Consider the following 23,953-nt stretch of genomic DNA (forward strand, 5'->3'; position numbering starts at 1 on the left):
GCTTTGCTAGCTCTGAGTGTGCTGGTAGGTGTGTAAGGTACAGTATTTCTCACCTGGGCTAACTAGCTCAAGCGGAGACGTGCACTGCCAGAGCTGTTCTCCTTCCTGATCCAGGTCTGTGAGGCAGTGCCGGCCTGGGGGTTGCTGCCTTCTTCTTCATTGCACTCTGGAAGGCTACCCTCCAGTTCTGGCTTCATAGCGCAAGCGTTTCAGCAACGAAGGCGTCCTAAAATAGCCTCCCACCTCGCTGTTCGTTTTTGTCTGACCCACACAACAGGATGTCTTCCTCTCCCCAGTTTTGCTAGCAGAACCATTTGCATGGCAGCTCATTTGGCTTTGGTGGCATAAATTGTTTATTTGAGTGTTTATTTGGTTCAAATTAAAAACAAAATAAAATTGGCAGAATTTTTTTGTCAGGCGGGATCAGTTCCCCAGTGTGTTTCCCAGATTGGTTGCAGGCCGTGGTACCGGGGCAAGCAGGAGTGCTGGGGACAGAGCAGCAGGAATCCCCATCGAGCCCTTTGTGCCATGACGCCATGGCCTTCGTGAGCGGCTTCGCTGCAATTAAAAGACTGACTCAAATGCTGGGATTTTTTTTTAATTTTTTTGGGGGGGAATGATGCACTGGGGAATTTATTGGCCTGCACTCAGTTGACATATTTGAGACTTGCTTTTAGGGCTAAAAAAGACTCACTTTGTTCTCACCGGAAGCTGAGATTCTCGTGTTTGTACCTATCAGGAGCTGCAAGTAAAACACCAAAACCTGCAAGCTGTGTGAGCTTACAAGAGCCAGCTACACTGTGAGAAAGTTGCCTCACCTTGCAGAGCTTTGCTGTAGCTGAACACAGCTCTGAAGAGTGGAGACAGCAGACTTGGTGATGAATGAGGGGTTCCCCTGTCTATATTTGGCAACAGATTCAAGGTTGCCCTCAGTGTTCAGATATACTGTGATTTTACAGCTGACAGGGAGAGCATATATCAGTGTGGAGCCAGGCTGGGTTTCCCAGCTGAGACTTTGGCTGGCTGACCAAGTGGAGGAGACGAGGGGACCAATAGGTACACTGGTCCATGGGAGACTGGATCAGTGAGTCCCAGTATGGAGCTGGCTTCATATGTGAGAGTACCTGGGTTTTGGGGCTGCTGGAGGGGTGCCCTGGTCAGAATTAAAACAGACCATGATGTGGAGTCACGTGACTCATGTACAGCAAGTTGCAAGATCAGGAAATAAAGCAACTAAACTTTGCGTATTCTTTGTTGGAAGAAAAAGGAGGAACAAGAGCATATTAGCAAGAGCAGAAGAAACAATCCGTAGTAGAGACTGAAACAGCAAATGCACATCTCACCTGGATGTATACTGCATTATGGGCTATATGCAGAAGTACTACCACAGAGTGAGTGTGCACCAGTCAGTTCCCTTCTCCCTTCTCAGTACTGATCTTGGTGCATAGATATGCTAAAACACAATCTCTGCCCTGAAAAATTTTCACCATAGCTTGATGTTGTTGGGGAGGAAAAGGAGACCAGAGGGGTGCGATGACTTGTCCAAGGTTACGCAGCAGAATAAAATAGAAATCAGAGCTTCTCATCCTGCCTCCAGTTCTCTGTTGGATAACAAGTTCATAACGCAGCATTTTATGCTTATTTACTGTCCGCTATGAAGCTTGATGCTTTATAGGTATTGATTATTTAAGCCTTGAGTTGCCTTTGGTAGATAACGTTATTTGATGTAGCAATTATTTCAAATGAAACCGTGGAAATCATAGAAAAGGCAAAACCAAGTTCTAATCCAGTCAATTCTTGGTATAACATAACCAAATAATGCTTATACATAAAAAAGCATTAATTTGACCTTAATGTCTTGAATTGGTTTGAGTTTCTTAGGATGCAGTTCTGGAAATACCAGAAGAAAAGGATGAATCCTGGTCATACTGAAGTTCATTATAGCTGGGTTTTGCCGTTGATTTCAGTTTCTCCAGCAGTGATGCTGAGTTGGCTGCCCTGCACGCATCATTCTTTCTAGTTCTTTTTCTCCTTATTCAACATGCATTTTTCTCCAGTGCCGAATGTGTCATAAAACTCTTCTCTCCCAAGCACATGCTGTGGAATATGGATGAAGTAATGTTGCTGACTGAATCTGGGGCTAAATTGTATCCCGATTTTCATTCATCATTCAGTACAGAGCTCGGAGGAGGTCTCTAATGTGTACTGTCTCAATCCGCTTAAATAAGACTAGTCATGTGCTTAACTTTAAGCACATGCTTCAGTGCCTTGGGTCTAAAAAAGACAGAACTTACTACAACTCTCTTCTCTGCTTTCGCTGTCACTGTTAAACCTGAATGTTGCAATTTGCAATTTTACACATTTTCCTTTGGAAGAAAAAGAGAACATTACATTTGCTAACAGTAATATTGCTAGCATTTAAGCTGGCCCATGCTGGACTTGGAAATGCACATCTGCTGTGACAGAATGGGATGAGAGAAGTGAGATCCAAACTTTCCTGCTGTTGCTGTTTGCCTGCAGCTAATTTTATGCAGGACTGGGTAATTGTCTCAAAGGCACATCTGTTTCTGCTGTGGACCTGATCCTGCAGGCCTTCTGCATGCACAGCTTCTCTCGGAAATTATGAGCGTGCAGGACTGCAAGATTGGTCCTATCATGACAATTTCCTGGCAAAAAGAAAAGACAGAAACTATTTTTAAATGAAAGCTTTGAATCAGAAGAATATTGCAGAGTGCAGCAAAAATTGTGTCAAAACCCTAAAATCATGGACTCGGCAGTTTTCTCATGCCAGCGGTTTTTCTTCTGTTCATGGTTTTAAGACTGTGTTTTTTTGAGGATTGGGCTGAGCATTTTTCAGTGAGACGTTTCTGTTCTCCTTGGTGCAAATTATCGCGGCAGCAGCAGCCTTCTCTGTGTATTAACAGGGGTGGGACTTTGCTTAGAAAACAAAACAAAACAAAACAAAACAAAAAACACCCTGCAGCTCTGCCTTTTGCACATTTGAAATGGATCCTTTTAGGTTTGCCCGTAAGTTCATTATTCAGCCTTTTTTTTATTTTCAAATTTGGTTTTATGTTCCTACCTCAGTGTAAATTTCCAACTTTTCCTTCCAAGTTTCAGTGTTCAGTGGTCATTTGGGAAAACCATATAATAGAAAATGTGTGACATTTTCTTAACACTGGAAAATTGTGTCCTCTGTTCCCCATTATTTGCTTTTGTATAGCTCAACAATGACCCGAAGGGTTTTTGCTCAGATTTTCTTTTAAAACAAACCATCTGATTTGATCAGAGATCATTATTTTCCCCCGAAGAAGAATTTTCAGAACGATCTGAGCATGTGAAAACAGACGGCTTATAACCGAAATTGTTATGCTACCTTTTATATAGTGGTCACTAGTCAACCAACGTTGTAAAATTTACTGCCTCAGAGGGAGATGTTGTAGCTAATTAGTTACAATCAGTCCGGTGTTTAGAGAGCCACTTCGGCTTGCCTGTATATCTGCCCGCTAACTTAATCTCATTTGCTGGGCTTGCTGATCACGGTCTGCATATTGCAGCTTATTTCCCGTATCTGTAATGCGAGGAAACTTTCAGCACCGTATGGTCGTAGCGAGAGACAACGAACATCTTTCTAATGGGCCATATTCTATTCTCTAGAAACCTAAATAGCTTGAGTGAGTCTCTTTCACAGATTATCTGTTTTGCGAACATTGAGAAGTTTTGGAGGCCCGACCTGGGCTTAAAAACTGTAATTTCAGTTGGGTGTTTCTGGCACCAAAGCAAAAGCCATCTGGTTCAGAAACTGCGGCCGCCCTGCGGGGTGTAACGTAGCTCTGCGTGCTGTGGAGCCAGCTCGTTTTTAGTAGCGTCTTTAAAACTAGCTCTGGCCGCGTTCAGCTGGGTGAGTGCACCCGCCCGGCGACTTGATGATACGCACGGAGCAGGGATGAAGGCTCGAAAGTGGTTTTGATGAGATGCTGTACGGCAACGAAGCAGCAGCTATCAGCGGGGAGGCTGACTGACGCGCGATGAAGAGGCCAGTTGCTGCTGTTGAAAAGTGAATATAAAACAGGGCCGAGCGTTTTCTGTTTTTGTTCTCCCTCTCTCGCCGCCCCTTCCTCCCACCGGAGACCAGCCCGCACGCTTTGTAAGAGCAAGGATTTTGTCCTTTTTTCTTCACCCCAAATTTCACTTCACACACATTCACATGGCGGCATGCGCGTTATTTGGCTGCTTCCTTTCCCATAGCAAGAGGCTGGATTTCCCTGCCACTGTATGTATGTGGCTATGAGTGTGCAGCCTTTATATAGGTAGAATAAAATTTGTGCCTCCGTGCCTTTCTGCCTTGTCCCCACTGACAATCTGGGGACTCGGAGGGGTTTGGCAGCCTCCCAGGGCTGCCTCGGTGGTTGCTGTGACCCAGGTCCCGGCGTATCTGCTTTCTGGCAGTGCTGAGATGAACCAGTCTGATGCTGCATGTGGTGGCTGAGGACACGGCATTCACAGAAACAGTGCTCCCGCAGGCCTTCGGGGGCTTGTCTACAGCCCGTGCATGTCACCACAGTGTGCAAACAACAGACGAATTCAGAGTTGGAAATGAATAATGCCCAGGATCCTGTTGTGCCATTTACTGCTTATGTATGTTAAGTTAAATGAGAAGGAAAAACAGCTGGAGACGTCTTTTAGTTTGAAAACTCAGGGGCAAGTCGGCAACACGAGGGAAGGAAGGGCAGGTTGAACCTCACCGTGCTCACCCGGCTTTTTTCCTTTGCAGGTGACCTGGTGTCTCGCGCAATGCACCACCTCCAGCCGCTCAATGCCAAGCAGCACGGGAACGGCACGCCAATGCATCAGAAGCAGGGATCGCTCTATTGGGAGCCGGAGGCCCTGTACACGCTCTGTTATTTTATGCATTGCCCTCAGATGGAGTGGGAAAACCCGAACGTGGAGCCGTCAAAAGTCACACTGCAGACTGAAAGGTAAGAGCTACTTTATGGTATTTAATATCTTTGAGAAGACATTTCATTAATAAATCAGCACTGCCAGCTAATTATAGCTTGTGCATAAGAGACTGCAGAGCAGTCTGTTTTGGTTTAGGATCACCTTTTTGAAAACCATTCCTCTTGCTGAAGTGCTCCATAGCTGACCCAATATATATCAAAAGTGACACCCAGTGGCTACAGACGGCAAATTGGTTCCAGATGTGCACTTGGTGGAGATTTCCTTTTTCTTTCTTTGTTGCTCAGCTCTTCTGTGTTTTGGAAAAGAAAATGAGAAGTTCTATTTCTAGCCTAACAGGTTTGGGTTTAAATTTGTTTTTCTACACGTTAATAGGGTTCTACAGCTGTAATTTGGGAAGTGGAAAATGAATAGAGTAATGTGTGTAGAAAGAAGAGATTGTTAAACCCATTGGGCTCCCTCTGTGCCGAGCGCCCAGGTGTGACGCATGCCTAGTAGCGACTGGGGGGCTGCGAGCCTGCTGGCCGGCAGGTGAGGTGCACTGTGCTGTTCAGGGCACGGCAGGCTCCGACGCCGTTGCTCTAATCCTCCCTTGGACGATAAAGCAAGGCAGGACAGGCAAATGCAAGGCTCGATTCGGGCTCAGGGTCTTCCTCAAGATGAGAAGCAGGAGAAAACGCTCTGTGGGAAGCAGCTCCGGGGTTACCAAGTGATATGCAAGGTACTTCAAAGTAGCACGCAGAAAAGAAAAAATAAACCCCTGTCTGCTGTCTCTAGGCAGGAAACGGTCTGTGTGTGGCTGGGCGCAGAGTCAGAAGGTGCCACCTCTTCGCCAGGAGTGGAGGAGGCAGGGCCAAAGGCTCCCTGCCTCTGCCTCGCTGCCCAGGCACGGGGCAGCCGCCTGCCCTCACTCAGCCGGGAACAGCTGTTCTAGGTCAAGGCACCGCAAAAACGAACCAGGACAACTTTCCGGCCAAGAAAATAAAGTCATCTCTTGTCAAAAACCCAGCAAACTCTCTAGTAACATGAGCCAGCTCTGCCTCTTCTTGTGGCCGGAGGCAAGTCATGTTTCCCTGCTTCACTTCTCACCGGCCCTGAAATAGGGGCAACCGGTAAGGAAATGAGAGGAGCCACCAATGTTTGGAAAGTGCTGGATGTTCACTTTTCGGATATGTATTGTGATGGTGCAAATGAAAGCTCCTTTTTCAAGCTGAACCCCGCATTTGCATCCCGATGGATGTGTGTATACATCACATGGTAAATGTGAGCCAAACCGATTGGTGCATGTGCCCCGACAGCCGCACATGCAGCGGCTCAATTAGTGTTTCTGGAGGAGCTCTGCATCACAAAGGCCGCATCTGAGAATCTCATTGTATCTGTTGTTGTAAATGGCCTGTAATATGATATCTTTATTGAAATATTGTTATATTGATTCATAGAAAAGCGTACAAGGTGAAACTTTGGCATTAATGACGTTACTGGGAATTTTGCCATTTGCCTTTGGATGGCATGCTGATTCTTTGCTAGTTTGGGTGACTTAAGTGAGCATGTTTTTCAGTTTTTGCTCTATTGTTTCCAAAGTGTGAAAAAAAAAAACAGAAGGGAAATTAAAAGAATCCAGAATTTTCTCATTGCCATTTTTTCCCCCATGATTTTTCAGCTGACCTTGTTACTGTGGAAAGCCTAACTCATGAGCAGAAGTGTTCATGGTTGGTATTACACAAAAAGATAGTAGCTTTACTGAAATTAGAAAATAGCCTTGCCTGATCTGTAGTCCTCATCTGTGGGAATAATATCAGTGGAACCAGAGGGAATATAAGAAGCCAGAATGAGGCTCTGGTTTTTAAAATTTCCAAAGACTTCTCTGCAGAAAGTGAAAAGGGCAGAAGTATTAGAAAATTCACTTCTGGTATTTGCTTTAATAGGTTTTCCTTTTTCTGAGATAATCTTATGTGTATTGTCTTTGTTAGAGCAGTTGAAATGCTGATTATATAAAGCCAGATGCAATTTTTCTTCCTCTTTTATTTTGAATATTCTGTTTGGCAAACTGTCTTCCTTTGGAAGGTCAGTTAACAACTGTGGTATGTGGTAAGGGCCAAAGTAAGTACTCAGTGTTATTGCCAAGAGCTTGTGGTCAATTCTGGAAGGAACAGATATTCCTTCTATTGCCTAATCGAACATGCTTTAGTACTTAGTGCTAGAGAACACAAGTGGAAGTGATACAGGGTTAAGCATATGCCCAGATATTTCCACTGAATTTTGTTCTATAGCATGCTTTACCAGCTGAATATAACCATCCTGTGCTGTCTTGGAAGAGAGCTTGGTTAAGCTGACTTCTATTTAATGCTTTGAGAAGCTTTCCTTCATATTTTCCATCAAAGAATATCAATGCTGCTCCTTATATGCAGCCACACTTTATGATCCGTGACTTATTTTTGGTGTTTTCAGTTTTCATTATGGGTTTTTATGCATTATGAGGGAGTGGGCTTGTTAAACATGACATTTTTGTATTCAGAATGTTTTCAAGCTTTATGCCTTATCTAAGTTCCACGTTCCCTCTCTTCTTCTCCGGCTGTTATGGTTACTTTTGTGTTAGGAAAAGCACAGAAAGGAAAAAGCAAATCCAGATTACTTTCCCCTTCTGCGGCCTCTTTGCATCCCTGCTAGTGCAGAGAAGCCAGAAACAGCATGGATCTGGCCGTAGTGAGTTTCGCATGAAATGGGGATTGTCCTTGGCTCGGTTAAAGACAATTTGGCTACTGTTTTGGCGCCCTCCTCTTCTGACCATGCATGGCCGGGGTGGAGAGGGTTGCAGAGATGCTCCAGGGTGCTCCTCGGGCTCTTGCAGAGCTCAGTGGCCACTTGAGAGCTCTTCCTGGCGGCGCAATTTAACATAGTTCCCACCCGTCTCTGCTCCACCTGGACGCTGGGTCCAAACCCACTTCAATTCGGGAGCCGCAGAGGCTCTGCTTGTCCCTCTGTGGGAGCTGCGTGTGGGAGAGGACCTGGAGCACCATCCTTGCGGCATGCGGGGCAGCGCTCCTGCCTGGCTTAGCACTTGCTAACACAAGGAACAGCACCTCCCGTAAAGTCTTATGGGATGCATAAAATTGGATGTTTACTTTTGAATAAATCTGGCACTTAGTTTCTAGGGAGCATTTCTCTGTGTTTTCTCTTCACGGAGGTAAGGAAATAAGAATGCAGTGTATTTACAACAGTATTTATCTTTACATGAAATAAAAAGGGGGAAAGAATACTTACGTTGTGGGGCTGTTTTTGATTTTTTTGGAGCTGCTTTTATTGAGGGAGGGGAGGGGAGGGAGCAGAAAGCGGCCAGGGTTTCTCTGGAAATCTGGAAAAGATTCCCCATTTCCTAAATGCCAGAAAAACCCTGACGAGAAGACAGTCATGTAACCCCCCATCAAATCATATACGTCTTTCAATCCAATCAGTTTTGAAGAAGCCCTGTGGTTTTTTGGCCATGTGGTTGGCAAATGTAAATAAAGCTGGCAGCTCTTGGGTTGTTAGTAGTAACACAAGCCCATCATGCTGGGGATATATTACCTAACGGCCCTGGGTACTGCGTAGATGGCTACTTTGGCTGGCGCTGGACAGGCCAGAGGAGGTACAGGGAGGGGGGTTTGGACTGGTTTGTGTGGGGCTACCCTTCACCAATACCCCTGGCCGGGACGCGATGGAAACGGTAGTCTTGCGCCAGGTGCTGTCTGTGAAACCCGTGCTCCTCCAGTGCCTCCGCCTGTGGGTGGCTGCGGATTATTTAGGTCTGTTTGTTCTTTTGCTGTCCTGGGAATTTTTCAAAAAAAAAAAAAAAAAAAGAGGAAGGAATTGTAGATGAGACCGCTGTTGCCAAGATTGCTTTCTCTCTTACTGCTTCTGATTTAATAAAAGGATCTGTCCCGTGGTTATGTTTTGCTTCTCAGCCTCTATAACACTTCCAAAATTATTACAAGTAATTTCTTAAGCACCGGAAAGCACAGAATCTGTAGTTGCAGATTTGTGTGATGCTTTTTTCCTTAAGTGGTTCCTTACCCACTTTTATCCACAGCTGTATTGACAAAGTCCTCATTACTTCCTAACTCTCCACCATCCGCATTAGCAGCCCATTGAGAAACGGCAGCTCAGCAGCTCAGCCCCTTTCAAAGCTGCCATTAATTTTGTTCACGAGGCAACAAAGTTCCTTCTCCAGGATTTCTTCGGCCACTGCTCCTTGGGCAAGCGTTAACTCTGTGTACATTGTGGCAGCCCTTGTCTTCTCCCCTCAAGTCTTAATTGATTTGATAGATATGTGTCTGTTTCCAGCCTCCTTTTCTCTTCCCTTCACTACTTTTTTTCCCGAATGTAGAGCAATCCCTTATAAACTCCCAGGGGCCGTTTCTTGCTTATTGTATTTCTGCCTACCTTACACGCACATGCAGATGTATGCTTCCCCCGTGCATACACATACATGTGAATTGTAGCCTGTAGCTAATTCTGATTAATAGGAAGGGTTGAGGTTATCATCTGAATTTTGTTTTGTGCTTTGAATAATTATTAGTATACTTGGCAAATTAATGTGATGAAACTCCCTTAATGGCAAGAGTGTTCCACTGGTATAAAATAAGCTAAACTCATTCAAAGCACCTTTGTAACTGATACAGCTGTGTCCGTAGTACAGATTAAACCCGTATAACCATTTTGGTAAGTAGATAACTAGGGAAATAAGTCCCTGCTTTAAACTGTTACATGGTACAAACTCCATGGGTAGACCAGTCTCGAGGAGAGGTCAGCAAAAAGTAGAGCGAATAATCAGGAATGCTGATGAGTAATAACAGGTAAACTTCTAGTGCTGCACCTCATTTGGAAAAACGGGAATGTGGAAGTCCTAGTATGAAACCTATTCATCCTGCAGTGTGTATTCGAAGAAGACATTGCCCGTGCTTGATTGCCAGTATGGCATAAACTAGTATAAAGGGCCTGTTTTAACCACTGTTTAATTGAAAACCTCAGCTGGTGAAACCCTGCCTTCACTGAAGTCAAACTTAGTATCGCAGTTGATTTCTCTGAGAACCCCTGAAAAGAAATCCCCTATTTAGCCTTAGGTAAATCCTCTAGATTTGCATCCTAAGTATCAAACTTCCTACTTAAAAAAAAAACCCTTCAAAATAGTATTGGCAGCTGTCTGCTGCATGCTGGATTGCACGTGTTACAAGAAATGGTTTAGGCAGCATTCATAGCTCTGCTGTCAGACAGTATATCCTTGCTGGACCTGGGCTATATACTAAATCTAATTTATCAGGCTAGACTTAAGCTGTCCATGTGATTGCTATAGGATTTTTTAAATAGAGAAAATTCTGTGCAGTGTTAAGGGAACAGTGTGTTGCCCGGGACGTTCTGAGCTGCACTCTCGTCAGCACTTGTGACGCTGACTTCTTTCCATGTGTTTATATCTCGGTGAGTTGTGTCAAATTAGGTGTCAAACTGCCTGTGAAATATTTCCCCATTGTAGTTGCTGGACAAGTCATTGCTTTGACATGATTGTGTTTCAAGTCTCAGCCATTAATGTTTTTAGTGCCGGAGAGACAACAGGGATCGCACGTTCAAACACTGAATGTGAGTTCAAAAACTTGACTTGCCGATACCCTTGTGTAGACTGGAGCATTGAAGTCTTGATACATTAAAGCATAAGGCTACATCCTCCCTCCGCTTAGACAGGGCCTGTTCTTACTCAGTTTGATGACACTTGTATGATAGTGAGAAGAAGTGATCTTTCAGGCTGAATAAAACGCAGAATTGGCTTTTTCAGAGCCTGGCTACTTGGTTCACCCTTAGTGCTGATTCGGGAGTTATGGAAGAATTGCCTAGCATGGGATATCTGTGTGAATTCATGTGCTGTTGCCTCGCGTCATAGACGAACCGGCACTGTTGGGTCCCTGTGCAGGTTCGGGGCTGACAGACTTCTACATATATCAAAAACTATTTGTTCTCTCAAAAGACAAGTAGCTTATGGTATAAATATAAAATATACATTTTGCAGCCCAAAACTCCATATGAAAGGTATGCTAAGCATTGGAAAAACATGCTTTTCTATGCTCCAATAACAGTAAAAATGGACTGGCACTGTATATATAATTTTATCATAATTTCTAAATGAAAATTGTCAGAATTGAGAATGCTTTTCAATTCATCTGTTGGGATTTTCTTTAAAAAAAAGGACAGGATGGGAATGAAAGGATCCCTTGATAATTTTAAAGTTGCTGACTCATATCTGCAGACTAAAACATCTCTCTACCTTTGTCTAGGCAGGCTTTTTCTTATATAATTACAGTCTTCCACTTTTCAGGAGCACTGCTAACTCTTTTACTGTGTTGCAGTTGTAAAGAACAGTGAACTGTGCATAGTGCTTTGGCTGCCATTATCCCATAGGCTTGCAATCACCGCTCCTTTGCTGGAGTGAGTGAACAAATTAAACCCCTAGCACAACAGCATCCTCCTGAATAATTAAGGATCCTGCAAGCAGAAGTCGTGCAAATCAATTGCAATAATGAAACCCAACAGTAGTCCTTTAAGTTAAAGTAAAGTCAGGTCTCTACAGCTGTGTCCACTTTACAGCTAGTGTAGCTGAGGGAGGAACAGCAAGAAGTGTCCAAGACCTCAGTGGGAACTCACATCTGAATATGATCAATACTCATGAATTTCTCAGTTCCCATCATGATGCAAACCATCAGGCCAGTCCTCTCCCTAGCAATTGATATAATCCAATGTGTGTGTGCCTGTAGAAGGGCAAGGACTTGGTATTTGAAGAACAGCAATGTGAAGTGCCCCTGTAAATAGAGAGACTGATGCACTTGAAACTACAATTTTGTCTTTGAGCACTGTGATTATTTGGGGAAATCTCTTGTGCGTGTTTGATGAGTTCCCAGACCTTCAGTGCACTGTGAGTCCGTTGTGGATGAGGGGCTGGTGGCCTTTCTGTGATTTGTGAGCTACAACGCGCAGAAGGTAAGGGAAAACAGTTTTGCAGTTGGCATAGCACTGACAGCAGAGGATCGCCAAACCTGAGTGATTATCCTTCAAAGGGACTTCTCTTCAGCAAGGCAGAGGCTGCCATTGGGAAGGCAGTTTAAGTCTGCATGCCACAGAAAGTGATAAGCAGCAGTCCCTCCCTTCGGTCTTTGATCACCTGGCAAAGGTGATGAGGGAGTCCCCTGCCAAAGGGGAGCTCGGGAGGATTTGCCTGGACAGTAGGAACTGGGATGAGAGGTGTATGCTTTCCTGGCAGAGGGGTCCAGCCAAAAACATGGATCACCTTCTGCAAGAGAGAGGGAGAGACCCAGGAGAGGAAGAGCTAGGTACAGGATGGAGGCTCTTGACATCTTGAAAGGCTCTAACTTAAGGTAAACGAATGCTGGGGATATAATGTACTGTTGTCATGCGCAGTCCGGTGTGTGGTTGCTCCCAGATTGCTGCCTGGATTTGGGACCCCCTGCCCTGCCCCCTTCCAACCCCTCCGCTTTTGAATTCAGCGTGAGTCCTGCGACCAGTGGGAGCTGTGGTTACATCCCAGGGTGTCCCCTGCTTCTGGGCTGCAGCATGAGGTGGTGGCAGGGCTGCTCGCAGCCTGTAGCCCGCTGTGAGAGGCGCCTTGTCCCTGTCCCCACGTGGTTTTCCCTCCGGGTCTGGCATCAGGGGTCCCAAAGCAAGAGGAGCGCCCTGGGGCTGTTGTGCCTGTGCCGGAGTGCGATGGGGTGTGCGGGGGACAGCGTGCAGTGCAGGGCAAGAGGTGCCTCACGCATATCCAGTGTCAAGGTTGAGGGGTTTGTGTTTGCTTTCCCCATCTGGAGAGCAAAAGGAAACTCTGCAAAGAGTTTGCTTAGGCTGCTGGGGAAGTCAAGGGGAAAAAAAAGAGGGTAGGCATGTGTGTCAGGCCTGCTCTTGAAGGGTTGTGTGGCAGGTGGACCATAAAGTCGTGTTTGATGGGCAGCAGAGACTCAGTACCCTGGAAATGTGGTAGGGACAGGAAAAAAGCAGGGCTGCAAATTATTCACATCTGGGATTCATAGGAGCCCCAGCCTGATCGTTTTATAGCTCAGCTGCCACAACTGGCTGTGTCCAAAAAGCAACTTCATCAAACTTATCACAGACCCACATAAAAATAATGAAATAGCAGATTACATTTTAGAGTGAACCTTTCTTGTTCTTTTTTATCCATTGATTTCTCATATTTATATGTGGGTATACTGCCCCTGGTAACAGTAATAATAGAGCCTGAGCTATTACATATGTAAGATGGGACTTTTAGCATCTCCATATGCCAGGAAGCACGGAAGGGAAATGATGTGCATCATGAGAGCCACTTGGTAAGGTAGCTGCGTCTCCCGGGCTGTTTGCATCTTGGGAGGAACACGGGTCTTCTGTAATCCTTCATATAGTTAAGGTGGCATTGTCAGAATGGGGTTATACATTACATTTAGGACCCCCAATAACATTTGTTTTCCCGATGAGCCGTTTTTGTAATTGAAGCGCTCCATCTGACTGCGGCACAGCCTGGGAGACATCGGCCCTGGCAATAACGAAGGAAGTTCGTGGAGCAGGAGCAGTGGCCCCGCCGCCACCGCTGCCGCAGGGAGCATGTCGGGGAGAGAGGCGTGGGTGGGTGCCAAGGGGGAGCTGCCACATCTAAGGGCGATGTGGAGAGAGATGTGTGAGATCCGGGACGGGAAAGGAAGCTGAGCAGTTGTCCCTGGCTGGGGGTTGCCAAGCGGTTGTTCCCTGTAGATGTCTGCAAAGCCAAGGAGCTTGCAGGTCCCTGAGCCCTTCCAAAATAGCTGAAGGAGAAGCAGGGAGTGCCGGGCTGCGGCAGGGAGCGGGAAGAGACGTGATGTGGAGGGAGCGAGTTTCAGTCCAGTTGCGGGAGGAACCTTGGATCACCGCCTCGATCGCCGCCACCAGTTTAAAAAGAGAAATCTGCAGGTGTGGCGAGGAAAGCTCTGTGATAATTCCCTTTTCATTTTGTGAGTAGGGACCTGTTGAAGGCCCGCGCTCAGAGGACCAGGCTGGAGGGCGTTGCCGTCCCTGAGCCACCTCGGCCAGGCGGCAGAGGGCTGGGGTCTGCCTTCCCGGGCTGTCACCTCGCCAGGGGATGGAGACCGTGCCCAGCAGCGCCTGCCCCGTGGCAGCTCCCTTTTTTCGCCTCCCCCTGCCTCCCCCTCCTCCTCGCTCTCTCACATGGGACCTGTATGTCGAAAAGTCTCTCTGCATCCGGATCAGGGTATTTTTTCCCTTAGACTATGGCTCAAGAAAATATCTGAGCCTCTGATGAAATCCCTCCTTTTCTGGGACAGTACTTCAGCTCATGCTTAACTTAACCACAGTGAATTAAAGAGGACTGGAGCATATATTTGTGGTTAAGTGCAGGTATAAACAGGGGCTGGAGGAGAAGGTCTGCCCTGTGCTATCCAGAGTGCACACGGACCTGCAACCTGATAAGATGCTGCCGTGGCAGTTGAGTCCTGGCTTTCCACATCTGATCGGTCAGAGTCCAGCCCAGCATATATTCATATCTTTCATAGATTAATTTAATTAAGGTGTACACTTCCAAAAAGTATACCGAGGTGACTTATCTGCTACGTGCCTGCTCGGTGATACAAAAGTAATGAAACTCTCCTGGTTGTTATCTGCCTTTGAATAGCGGAGATCTATCAGTTTTGTATGCTAATGATGTGATGTATTTGCCTAATCTGTTTTCTCACGGTGTCATTTGGAAAGTAAAATGTATCTTGCTGATGCCATTTTATCTTGTGGCTGCAACCTCCCTGTAACTTTGTGTTCCCCTTCCTTGGCCCACAAATAGCATTAAAAAACCATTCACATGGTACATAGACTTGTGAGGGGTATTTTTTACCTATTGCACTCAACCATATTTGGTTCTCTTCTCAAAATACAAATTCCCTGACATGCGCAGATATGCTGCCTTGGGTTTTTTGCCTCTGAAAAAAGAATGTAATATATTCTGAGTGAATTCCATGCCATCACATACAGAGTGAAACTAGCCTTTAAAGAAAATCTGCTGCTTCCGCAGAATGCTGATTCTGTTCCCCTTCTGCATTTATTATACCAAATAGCCATGTTCATTTCTATTTCTGTGTTAAAGTTTGCAAGACCGGGAAAGAAAAAATGAAATTTTATAGTGCAGTGATTACAATGCCTGTAAATACTTTATCTGCTCCTTACTGCAGTGGGCCAGATTTTCTACTGGGCAAGTTTGATGTGCGCAAGAGAGGAGCAGAAAGAGCAAACCTCTGGATCCCCTGTTCAGCCATGGCCCTCTGCTTTTCTTCTCATCCAGCAGTTTTTATAGGAGGGCTCTATAGACGCGTATCTTCATTTCTCTGATCCAGACTGTGTTCTCCCATCCAAACTGTAGCCTAGAATTTAGCTTCCTATTAACTGTTTTCATCACACCAAGTTTTATGTGTAATTATATGCATTTTTACACTTCAGGTGTGATTTGCAGTTCCTTTTCTGCTGTTTGTTCGGTAAGTGATGAAAACAACTCCCACCAATCAGTTGTTCCCAGCTATTTAACACTACTAAAGAGAATCTGCTCCGCTCTAAGGAAAGCAAAGAATAGTTGTTTCTCCTTGCCATAGCCTAGAAAGAAGGTCATGTTCCAGAAGCAAAAATATTCCTCTTTCTCTCTTTCACCTTCATTTATGGCTGGAGGAGAAATACGTTTTTTTTTGTCCTGTGAGGACAGCATGTGAGCAAGCAGCAAGCCAGGCTCCACGGAGCTGGTGCTGGCAGCCTGCAGTGTACCAGCGAGTGCTTTTCTCCCAGAGTTGCTGCTGTGCCTACTAACGCCCCGGGGCAGCGCGCAGCAGTTTTCCCCGGCTGTTGTCCCTTGATTTGTTCCCACTCTGATATACTGGTGAAACAGCATGTCACAAGTTTTGGAGCCTTTCCGTTTTCTTTGCACCAGGTGCACTTAACCCCCAGCTCCCCAGGGCCAGGTTTGCTTGCTCCGCTACCAGGCACTGCCGACCTGCTCGGATGGAGAGGCTTATGGCCAAATCCTGGCCCCTTTCTGCTCTCGCCGGTCAGCCCCCGTATAATACGGCCTGAGGTCTTTGCAGTCCTCCGTTAAAGCAGCCAGCGACTTTATCCACTGAGGCACACAATCTCCCTCCTCTGACCGCTGCCACCACCGCCACTGTCACTACAGATTAGCTGGTTTAGAGAAAGCTTTTCACGGTAGCTGTGCGAGAGTATATTCCTTTCTTATCAGCCTCCTTAAATTGGAGGGGCAGGCCTGGAGAAAGCAAAAGGCCTTAGAAACAAATGCAGTCTGGTCACGAGGTGATGAAAATGTATTTGAATAGAATAATAATGAAAGTGTCACGTCAGCAAAAGATGTCATATTTCAAAAGGAGGTTATTCGTTTTAAGTGCCCGGGAGATTTAGGAACCAACGTCCCAGGGAAAGTTAGTGGCCTCAGGGCTTCTGCGTCCTTCAGCCCTTTTGAAATACCTCATCCCTACTTAAGAATATTAATATCAGAGCCATGTAAAGGAAAGTCTTCAAAAGAGAAATAAATGGCATAAAGAGCACTATAAATAGGAAAAAGGATATTCCAGAAACAACATCCTATTAAATCATTTTTCTCAGGGTAGATTCTTTGGGGGTAAAGTTATATATTTAAAATGTAAAGTATTTGCCTATTGGCTACCTTGTTCAGATTTTTTCTTTCCTCTGTGAAAAGAGAGCAGAGAGGGAAAGGTAAGTAAGCAAAAGGGATATTGAATGAAAAGGAGCAGGAGAAAGGAAGGGGGCAACAGTAGGGGAAGTTGCTGTACTAGTAGGAACATTTTCACTATTAGGAAGATATCCTGTGAGCTAATAAATGGAGCATAGAGTTGAAGAGGAGGGGAAAAGGAGCAAAATAGGAAAGGAGACAAAAAGGAAAAAGTTCAGAAAAACAAAGTATGAGCAGGTTAAGTACAGATATTACTTGAAGATAATGTTCATTTATAAGCTTAATCCCTTTTTTTAATGTTAAAACAGTTCTCTGTTAACATCCCCCAGCCATGGTATCCACTTCACGGATGAAACAGCCTCCTTGTGTCTACATACAGCTTAGGACTTTGAGCATAGTTTTCAAATATCTCTTGGACCAGATAGGTTATTTTTTATGATAATAAATAGGGATTTCTGTTACCCTTCCTTATCCCTGCCCCACACAGACTTTTTGCTCCTATATACAGCCATGGAGGACACCATCGGAGCAGACACCCAATTTGGACATTTTGGACCTGCCAGGGATAGGAAGGCATTTGCTGCAGCCTACATTGCTCTAGGAATTTTGTCCATTTTGGTTCCCCTGAATCTAACAGACAGTGACCTTCCAAGATGTTCAGCAGCAGATTTTTTAAATTTTTTTTAAACCCTAAATTAGAACATAGAGCTATGGCTGCTATTCAAGGTTTGGCATTTCTCTCTTGATCCCTAAATAAATTTCAGTGTGGATGGGGACATGCAGCACGATGAACGGCCTGGGGACATAAGGGGACATAAGGCCTGGGCAGCTCCCACTAGGCCCCTGGGCTGTCCAGGTCTTCTGGAGTGAAGGACTGTAACTCTGCTAGTGACCAAGCTTTGCTCAAGTGGGGGTTGTGACCCAGAGTGCCAACACGTATTCTGGGGGGGTGGGAGGCATTTTTTTGTTGTTTTTGATCAAGTGGCAGAACAGCTGGTACCCTAAGGTGTAGCAATTTAATACAAATGGCAGTAGAGTTAAAAGTGAAACAAAGTAGTCTGATTTCTGAAGCTGCTCAAGATGCCTCCAAAATACAGTGGGATCACCTGGAAGGGTCCCCGCTGTCACCACTGAGGATGAGTCTCACCTTATATCATCAGGAGGTGGTGGGACCTTCCTTGCGTGCCACCTCCCCATCACCTGCAGCCCGAGGGCGGGGGGACGATCCCTTCCCTCCTGCAAGGGAGCATGCACGGCCACGGATGTGCCAACCAGAGCAGGACACCGTCCCGCTCCCATATCAGGGTATGCCGTGCAAAGCTGGGGGTAGAGGGAGGATGCACTGGGCTTGCAGGCGCCCCATAGACGAAATCTCCCTGTTTAACAAACCCGCTGCAGAGACGGGGCAGGACATCTTGGTTTGGACCTGCCTGAAACATGCTGAGCCGGTTTTGCTCCCCCATGCTTGTGTTTCCCTGCTTTCCTTTTCTCTGTGTGTATTTTCTTGCTGTGCACTCCTCTGTAGACATGTATACATGCACAAACACCCCCCACGCCACCCCTGCCTCTATACCTGCAATGTTGCTGCTAGCATACGGTAGCGTTGATGTGTGTGTGTGCCCCCCCAGGCCGTTCATCGTGCTGCCTCCCCTGATGGAGTGGATACGGGTCGCCGTGGCGCACGCGGGGCACCGCCGCAGCTTCTCCGTGGACAGCGATGACGTGCGGCAGGCGGCGAGGCTCCTGCTGCCCGGAGTTGACTGTGAACCTCGACAGTTAAAGTAAGTCCCCCAAAAGATCGTATGCTTTGTGCAAAAGCTGCCTCTCTTCCCAAGTGGCAGGAATTTAGCAGGCAGGCAGAGGGCTCTGTTATTTCCTCGGAGGCACAGGGATGCTCGGACTCATCGCTGTGGGTGTTGCAAAATCGGCTCTGGTATTTGCTCACATCCGTGGATAAGCCGGTTGCATGGTAATGGGTGCCTGAATATCTCACAGCAGGATCGAGCCCTTAATCTGCTCGGCAGAGCTGCTTTTTTCTTTTGCCATTAGGTTCGGCTTGGTAACGAGGGGCTGAAATCTTCTGCTAATTGTCTGCTTCACATTGCTCTGTTATAAAATCCTGAGATGTAATTGGCAGGGCTGCAGATATTTTTCAGTGCTTTGTTTTCAGCAGTAATGGTTAAAGGGCACATTTAAACTTATAGGTAAGACTACCTCTTGCAGTAAAATTATATTTTTCATGCTAGTGTCAGTTCAAATTAGTTGTAAATGTCAGCGTAGATAATTTGACTTTCTCGTATATGAGATGTGACCTTTTGGTTTTCTGATGAAGTCCTAAAGTATTTATTGCCAGAATACGTTTTTTAGTGTCTGTTTTGCCTTATTATTATGTACATGTATAAAAGCATTTTCTAGGGCTGTTCTGGAGTCAAGAATATGTTTTATATCTTCATCTGAAAAGGCATTATGAATTTGTCAAAGTAGGGATTATTCACTAATATTACTTAACAGATTTGTGCATAACAACCTATTTTTCAGCAGTCTGACTCTCCTACAGCAATAGGTACGTTCTTGCCTGCAACACGGAAAGCAGAGGAATTATCTACATGATTAGCTGTGACAACCAGCCTCAGAGCAGCTGTGTTTTGTTGTCTCTGGCCTTGACATGCTCTTTCACCAAATAGTATAATACTTTATTTTGAGACCTGCATAAAGATTTTTAGAGCTGACAGTGAATTTTTAATTGAAAAAATGTGTTGAATTTCAAAAGCTAAATCTTGAGAGTTCCATATTTCAAATATTGACTGTAATTGTTTCCCTTCAGTGTGAACATCTTGGCCCTCATTTCCAAAAGTGCAATGTTCTGCATCCCTACTGAAATGTCAGGACTTATAGGTACTATGCACTTTTTGAAGACCAAGTACTTAGTTTTGAAAAGGAACAATTAAAAACCTCTTTTAGTATTTTGGTAGGATTGCAGATAAGCCAGTAGTGTTTCTTCCCTACATCCTTGGTCTTAAAAATGAAGTTAAAACAATTAAATATTTATGGATGAAAAAAAACCCAATATACCATTTTTAAAGTTATATTTTGTCAACACGTATATGGAAAACACCATCACTTATTTAGAGAATTTTACAGAAGTTTCCAAATCATTTTAAGTAGGGGTGAGTTGTATTATGCTCCAGGAATATTTATTAATTTTGAAGAACAAATCAGCACTTGGTTTAAAGCTGTGATCAAGAATTCATTTCATAAAGAAAATAAGTGATAGCTGTTATTCCACTCTTGCAGGCAAGAATGAGACTGAAGAATACAGCCCAGAATTAGTCGAGTGGGGGTGAAAAGAGAAATCTTTTCTGAACCAAGTTCTGGATTTTACACAGACCAGACTTTGCAGTATACCCTTGTGTGACTGTAGGCACCTGACTGATGTCCCAAAATGAAAATCTCACTCTACTGTTCTGGCAGAAGTCTGTAAATGAGTGTTCATGTAATTTGTGTTTATTTTAGGATCTGTGGGTACGGCCAGCATAGGGTAAAAGGTTCTTTGAGTGGCTGAGAATCAGGTCCTATGCGGCTGTAATTCTGAGATCAAAGGAAAAACTGAGCTTTTTCTGAAGAATAAGGTGAAGCATCAGGACATTAATTTGAAATCTTACAGCTTGTAATTTTTTATTTGTTTTCAGTACAGACCCTTAGCACTTCCCATTGCCACCAACCCAAGTGCCAGCCTTTGAAGTGTTTCTAAGTATCAAGCCCTCAGCAAGCACCAATTCCATAAATGCAAACACTGTGGGGGGAAAAGCACAACAGCTTTCCAGGGAATGGCTTTTCAAATAAGCTCTGTGACAGATGACAGCTGGAGGATTTTAAATGCAGTTAGTTTGATACATTTTCATGACCTTTATAGAAACGTCTTAATAAGTGGAACCTTGAAACCAGTTCAATTTCTAGGCTTTTCTTAACAATCTTTAGTCCCTAAAATATAAGAGCTTGAACCAAAAAATTCATCATGTGTTACATCCCATTTTCCACGTCCTGTGCTGTGATATTGCATCATTCCACAGTGTTGATTCATAACTCGTCATTGCAAAAGCATAAAGCAAAATCAGCTTCCACACTGGAAGAATATGCAATGAAAAGAGAGAGAGAGCACAAGAGAGATTTGGCAGAATCTCAAAGGCTTTGGAGTTCAGGATCAGTGCAGATAAAAAACAAATGTTCAGTTTCTTATCTGAACCTAGAGCGTGGAGGTCTCCCAGCAGATTCGTGTGACACTTCCCAGCTCAATCACATACTCCGGCAGTGAGGTTCCTGATATGTGGCTCTGTAAATCATCTCTGCCTTCTTCCTGTCTTTCATTCCAATTTTTCCACTCTTTCTCCCCTCTTCTGATCTTTTTTTTTTTTTCAATCCATCTCCTTTATTTCTTGCAATGTTTTCATCTCCTAAAAGAGCAACTGCTCTTGCTCTGGCGAGAGAGCTGAAGGAAGCTAGAATCAGGAGCTCCCTGTCTCCTTCCTAATCTCTTTTAGTTTTATAGCAGCAGACATGCCAGAAAGTTACTTCCCTTTCCAGAGCCATGGGAGATAGACAGGGATATAAACGTTTAGCTTCCCCCAGGAGTGGCAGCTTTAAATAGGACAGTTGTCTCTACTTCTTGCAAGGAGGTGGGTTTTGCAGACAAATTGACTGTTGGCTGTACAACAGCTAGGTGAAACTGAAGTTTGCATGCATCCAAAGTATTCTTGGTCAAGTGGGAGCACAGACTTAAATGAGGTCTCATCTTTATCATGGGTATCGTGTGCCACTTGAAGCAACTCGACGTAGTCAGCAGAAAATTCAGTGCAAAGAAACTCTGCTGGCACAAGTCTGGTGAAGGCGGATGCTAGACCTTTCGTTAATGAAGGCCTCAGGAGATGGAGGTAATTTGTTGTCAAAGAAGGGTGCAGGGGAAACAACTCTGTTGGACCTGCTCATCTGCTGCAATAAGGTATTGTCACTTCTCTGTTGGCCCTGGGTCTGGGTGACTGCAAACAGGTGTCTGGTTTTGGCTACTCCTCTTCATCGCATCTGCAAGGGGAGTCCAAGCACATGTGCCTCTCCACTTGTTGAGCCTCAACACAAGAAGTTCTTTGCATGTCTTTTCTATGCCTCCTTTCCGTAGGAAGTTTGTTAGGAAAAAACAGTGTGTTAGGCATGTGCTGGGGGGAATTGCTGATGGATGGCTACATTGCATTTGTGGGCTGCAGGCTGAACGCAGAGAAACAGAGCAAGGGAGGAGCACCCTGTATCATTAGCACAAAGGCTGCCATACTTTCTGTCAGGGTCAATGGCTTCATTTCTGCTCGTGGTATATCATGGCAATCCAGGAGGATCTAAGGATGGTGCAACAAACTGCCCCAAGAGAAGAGTGGTAATGTCATGCAGGTGACTGTTACATGGTCACTTATGCGCTTGACTGGAAAAAGTGCTATTTTCTGGCTAGTCAGAGGTTTAAAAAGGGTATGTTCTGGGGCTGGTGGGGTGGAAGGGAGGGAAGATAGTTTATTTTGAGATCCAGAAGCAGGAAAAAGCCAAAAAAATGTCCAATTTCGGGGAGTCTTGAAGACTTGAGAGCAGTTACCCTCTAGAAAGTACAATTCCTATGTGTTATTTGAAATGTTTTTTTCTACCCCCAGCATCACTTCAAACTTCCTATATTCAACTTTGTCTCTGTTCTGGCCTTTCTGGGGAAAGCTGCTTTTCCCAAATCTTTGTGGCTGGTGGGAGATTTCAGTTCATCATGGTGTTGTTCTCCGTAGGAGGTGGTAGGAAGGTACTCCACAGATAGCTGTTTGCAAAGCTTGGGTCTAGCAATGAGCCTCCTCCCCACAGACAACAGCTCTGCAGTTTATTGAAGTGAATCAAGTGGGCAGTGTCTTTCCTCTTGGTAGTTCCAGTGACAGGGGAAAAGGTATTTCAGGAAATCTCTACTTGACCTGTTTGAGAGTGCAGAACTGACTGCTGAACCCCAAATGTCCCCAGCTTGCCTGGGGAAGAAACGCCCTGCGGGGCTACTGAGCAAACCCATGTCATGTCCAAGGGACCCTTCCTGTCATCTGAATGAAGAGAAATGCAGAATGTGGCCCCAGAGCATTGAGATCCTTCAGAAATGTTCCCCATAAGGATAGACATTTGTCTACAGCTGCAGTAGTGGGTGGCTCTCCTCTAATGCTCCTTCATACCTGTCACTTGCCCAGTTCATTTGAAGGCTGAAAAGTTCCAGGCTGGGATTTGGAAGAGAAGCAGAGTTTAATAGCCTTGATGAATGATTTCTTCTTATCAGTAGATGAAAAAGCTAGTGCCTTTTCTTGTACATTATAAAAGTGAGATTGCTCCCTGTGGCATTCATTACTGTCCATCACAGGCCACAACCACAGCTGTTTCACTGGAGGCAGGTGTCGGCAGGAGGAGTCCAGGCAAATTCTTTAGAGAGGTCTGATGTCATCTTTTGGCAGTCGTAACCAAAGGGTAGTGATGGGAAATGGCATTTTTGCCATCAGACTCCTTGTGGGTGAAATTCCACAGGGGTCTGTTTTCTTCTTGCCCTGTTTCATATTTATGTGCAGCCTGCAGGAGACCTCTTCAGCTCTGGTATCAACAGGGTGCTGGTAAGAGACATCTCATTCTCTTATTTGCAGTCCCTGGTAGTCAGGGGACTATCCACTCAAGGGGAATCGCGCAGCAGTGCGCACGCTGTCTCAGCTGGTGTAGTAAGAGCTCCCCCTTACGTTTAGTCAAATTTACTTGCAGGTGATAGCATCACTGTCAGTCATCCCAACTTCTGGCTGAGCACAGCATACGTGCGATGCAGAGCTGGCAAAAGCAGGACAAGAATTGTGCCTGTGCACAGATGGAAAGTTTCAAGGAGTTGGCGAGCACGGCCGGGCTTCCAGCTGACGGGGATCGCAGATCAGTGAGGTAGGGCCTGGAAGTGCCAGCAAGTGCCCTTGAGCTTCTGTGGCTTAACAAGTTATCACTCATCTGCTGAGGGATAATGACCCACCCCATTTGCAAAGGGTGACACGTCAGCTTGAAGCATCCCAAGAGATTTCCTCAGGGTCATGGGCCTGACACGTTCCTCTTTATGCTTTGGGTGGGCTGAGAGCGTGCCCAGGGTTTGCTGCTGCCTTTCAGCTGATGGGTGGTGTGTGCTTAAGCTGTGATAACTTGATCCCCTTTAATTGCTCGCTCATA

At 45.2% G+C, this 23,953-nt stretch overlaps 1 protein-coding gene across 13 annotated transcripts in view; it reads left to right on the forward strand.

The window, feature by feature from the left end:
- Nucleotides 1-23,953, forward strand: part of ABTB3 (ankyrin repeat and BTB domain containing 3) — a 194,100-nt gene that overhangs the window by 120,626 nt on the left and 49,521 nt on the right. For 12 of the 13 annotated variants that reach the window (XM_067308845.1, XM_067308852.1, XM_067308876.1 and 9 more), the window contains exons 3-4: nucleotides 4,775-4,979; nucleotides 18,340-18,492. In XM_067308845.1, the coding sequence (XP_067164946.1) occupies nucleotides 4,775-4,979; nucleotides 18,340-18,492 (358 nt within the window). The remainder of the gene's footprint in view (nucleotides 1-4,774; nucleotides 4,980-18,339; nucleotides 18,493-23,953) is intronic. The other variant, XM_067308869.1, reaches the window with a different exon arrangement.

This window comes from Apteryx mantelli, chromosome 1, assembly GCF_036417845.1.
Source record: "Apteryx mantelli isolate bAptMan1 chromosome 1, bAptMan1.hap1, whole genome shotgun sequence".
NCBI lineage: Eukaryota > Metazoa > Chordata > Aves > Apterygiformes > Apterygidae > Apteryx > Apteryx mantelli.